Here is a 3,788-nt window from a genome sequence, read left to right as displayed (position 1 = left end):
TATAGATTATAAAATAGATGATAAAAGCATAGCTCTGCTTTTATAATATATGCAACGGTGCCCCTCTACCAAGCTAGATATCAACTAAAAAGACTCTAAATTATTTTTTATCATTTCTTTTTCTTGTCTTAATGATTTTATTTATGTTTATTTTATTGTATGAGTGTTTTGCCTTCAAGTATCTGAGTGGTGTACCACATGTGTTCAGTGCCCTCAAAGGCCAGAAGAGGGTATTGGATCCCCTGGAACTGGAGTTACAGACAGTTGTTAGCCATCATGTGGATGATGGGAACTGAACTCGGGCCCGCAGCAAGAACAGCCAATCCTCTTAACCGATGAACCATTTCTCCAGCCCCACTTAAGCTTTTAAAAAAAGATCTCAGTAATGGAACTAGTGAGGTGGCTCAGCAGGTAAAGGTTCTTGTCACCAACCCTGACGACCTGAGCTCGTTCCCTGGAACCCACATGATGGAAGGAGAGAACCAATTCCAAAAAGCCCTGTGACCTCCACATGCATGTGCATACACAGAATAAATAAAGATGAAAATTTAAATAGATGAAATAAAATTTCATCAATCTGATATCACTTTTGTGATAGGAAATGTTTAGCATTTTTTTCCTGGACATGTGAGCTTTTGCGATGTAAGCACTGTCCCTCAAGGTGAGATGTAGAATCCAGCTTCCACAGAGCCACCTGATAGTCATCAGCTCCTTCGTCCCTCCCTGTAGAGCAGGACCTCTCCCCCCTCAACTTTCCTCTGTTCTTCCCTCCTGTGATGTCCAGAGTTGGTCCTAGATCAGTAACATCTGGTTGAACTAAGATGTTCCTGTCAGCTTCATCCACCACTTGGTTTAACATCAAGCCTTTGTCCAAATCACCCTGGAAACCATCTTTTAGCCAAATCCCTCTTTGATGGTAGATTCCCCAGGTTCTGCCTTTCTTAGGTTATCATTCCCTTGGCCATATTTTCTCGTAGATCAAGTCTGAACTTTGCTCAAGGGCTGAGCTCTGGTCCAGCTGGCACGCTCTGCCACCCAGTACCACCCAGTCCTCCTCCCAGGATTAACAAGGATAGTGACCATCTGGATACGTTCCCTCATTATATCTCTCTCTGTTTTAATGACAATGGAGGGGACATGATATCAAATGACTTCCCCAAGGCCACACAGCAAGGCCACAGCAGTGAGCTCAGCCAAACCCATCTCCCTGCTCCAAAGTCCAAGAAGCTGTCACCATCTTGACTGACTTCTTGGGGTAAATGTTTCAAAAAAAGTAATTGAGATAGACAGGTGGCACAGGCATTTAATCCCAGCACTTGAGAGGCAGAGGCAGGTGGATCTCTGTGAGTTCAAGGCCAGCTTGGTCTATATAGTAAGTTCCAGGCCAGCTGTCTCAAAAAGACCAAAAAAAAAAAAAATTGTGTGGGGTGTGTGTGTTTGTGTGTGTGTGTGTGTGTGTGTGTGTGTGTGTGTGTGTCCTTTTATGTGCCACTGCATATGTGTGGATGTCAGGCATGCAATCTTGGTGGGTCCTTACCGTCCACCTTGTTTGAGACGGTCTCTTGCTCAGTCACCAGGCTAGGTGCCTAAGAGCCTCTGAGGACTCTTCTGCCTCTGCCTCACATCTTCCTGTAGGAGCACTTACACCCCCTGCTGCCACTGCGTCTAGATTGGCTTGGGTTCTGGGGATTTGAACTCAGGTCTTCTACCCGCTGAGCCATCTCCCAGACCTCAGATCTACTTCTGTCTCCTCCAAACAGCTTCTCCAACACTCATGGAAACTAGGGGCTAAATCGCTTGCTCAAGGCCCAAGCATGGTCTTGATTTGAACCAGAGAGGCTAGAGATAGAGTGCCACCATTCCACAGCAATGTAGGGTGTCACAGTTCCACATGGTCAGGATGGTGACTACACAAGTGAGTGGAGGATGCCACTGAGTCCGCCAGACCCCTGAAGGATGCCACTGGGTCCGCCAGGCACATCCTGGCTCTGAGTGTCACTTGACCCATCTGAACAACAGCATTTGGACTGAATGATTCCAGTGATTCTTCCAGCACTAGAGGGAACTTTTCGCCTTTGCTGCCTCAGTTTCCCCATCTGTCATGGAATGGAATGGGACCTAGACCTAGATAGATGATATCTTAAGGCCCTTTGCAACACTATCCCTGTGTCTTTGGGGATAGATGCCCCTTGGATCAGACTCCCCCTGGCATCACACAGGTATTTTGTGAGGTCCACATGGAGAGGAGAAGCTGGGCTCAGAGTGGAATGGTGCTGCTCGGAGCCCTGGGAGACAGCACACACATAGCACATACTCACGGGGCAGTGCTGGGAACGCCCTGGTGCTGGGGAAGGAGAGGCATTCTTGCCAGCTTGGGTGCTACTAGCCACAGATCTCCAAAGAGCCTGTCTGTCTCCAAAGGACCTGTGGTCTCTAGGCCCACCCTGCTCCTAATGGATGTAATTGGATAACTTGCTAAAGCCCTTCAAGTTACTCTCAGCTTCATTTAGGAGGTTAAAGCCCCCCACCCCACCCCAGAGGAGTCATACTGAAGCCAGGGTATAGGTTTCAAAGGTGGCTACAGGAAGGGTTTCCTGCTGGGGCTCTGGGGGACATTTTGAACACTTCCTGGTGGGGTTATTTTGATGCTATGACTTCATGCCTCTCTGGGGGCTGCAGTGAGACAAGCCAGGGCAGTCCTAGGGGGCATCTGGAGCACCCAGAATCTTGGTTCCTCCCCTCAGTGCCAATTTTCTGGGCTTTCCTGGAAAAACATAGGCAAGGTACCGGAGAGATGGCTCAGTGGTTAAGAACACTGCTGCTCTTGCAGAGGACCCAGGTTCAATTCCTAGCACCCACATGCATACAGTTAACAACTGTCCCTAACTCTAGTTCCAGGGAAATCCACACCCTCTTCTGACCTCTGTGGGGATTGCAAGACACAGGCTTACATGCATGCATGTAATACACTCCTATACAAAAAAAAAATAAAAATACTAAGAAGAAAAAATACCCAAAAGGGAGACCTAGTCTGGCTCTCTCATGGGCACCAGACTCTCTGTCAGTCTCTTAGTGCCTCAGGCATCTGGAGGAAAACTCACCTCTCCCAGCCTGGTCTTCCTTGGGGAGCGCTGAGAGCAGACACCAAGGTGTCACCCATGAGAAACACCCCGGCTTCCATCTCAGAAGCTTGCTCTCTGGATGGGGGAGCACGGTGGTCCACGAGGACCTCGGATTCTTCCCACCAGGGTAGGGGCCACAAGACGGAAGCTGTCATTCTTAGCTACATAACAAGTTCAAGGTCATCTTCGGCTACATAGTAAAGTAGAGGCCAGTCTGGAATAGACAACTCTGTCTAAAGAGAAGGGGATTGGAGGGTTAGGGACCCTCTCAGAGTGGCGCTGCCCCCCTCCCCAACCTGTGGAGGCCAGTCCCCCTCAGCTCCGGGAATCCTGGTTGGGGATTTAAAGAAACAACCCCTCCGGACCTGGCCACCCCTAAACCACCTCTGGGAGGGCGAGGACCCTGTCCCGGCCCCGCCTCCCTCCGGACGGCGGAGGACGCAGGGAGGGGAGGCCGGGGGCGAGGTCCGCCCCGAGAAGGGGCGTGTGGCCCGGGCCGCGAGCGTCGCAGCGGCGGGTGATCGAGCCGCCGGCCCGGGAGAGGAGGGCAGAAAGTTTGTGTCCCCGACGGACGTGCGCGCGGGGCGCGCGGCGGGACGGAGAGGCGCGGCCATCCCGCCCGGGACCGCGGCATGGACAGCGCGGCCGCCTTCGCGCTGGACCCGC

The 3,788-nt window shown here is 51.1% G+C and overlaps 1 protein-coding gene across 1 annotated transcript in view; it reads left to right on the top strand.

Annotated features, from left to right (window-relative positions):
• Positions 1-3,788, top strand: part of Prrx2 (paired related homeobox 2) — a 65,590-nt gene that overhangs the window by 10,834 nt on the left and 50,968 nt on the right. Inside the window, exon 2 of the mRNA XM_029559409.1 lies at positions 3,516-3,752. Coding sequence (XP_029415269.1) covers positions 3,516-3,752 — 237 coding nt within the window. The remainder of the gene's footprint in view (positions 1-3,515; positions 3,753-3,788) is intronic.

This window comes from Nannospalax galili, unplaced genomic scaffold (genome assembly GCF_000622305.1).
Source record: "Nannospalax galili isolate Female #2095 unplaced genomic scaffold, S.galili_v1.0 scaffold290, whole genome shotgun sequence".
Classification (NCBI taxonomy): Eukaryota; Metazoa; Chordata; class Mammalia; order Rodentia; family Spalacidae; genus Nannospalax; species Nannospalax galili.
Note: the sequence above shows the minus strand (reverse complement) of the source record. Positions and strands in the feature narration are given on the sequence as shown.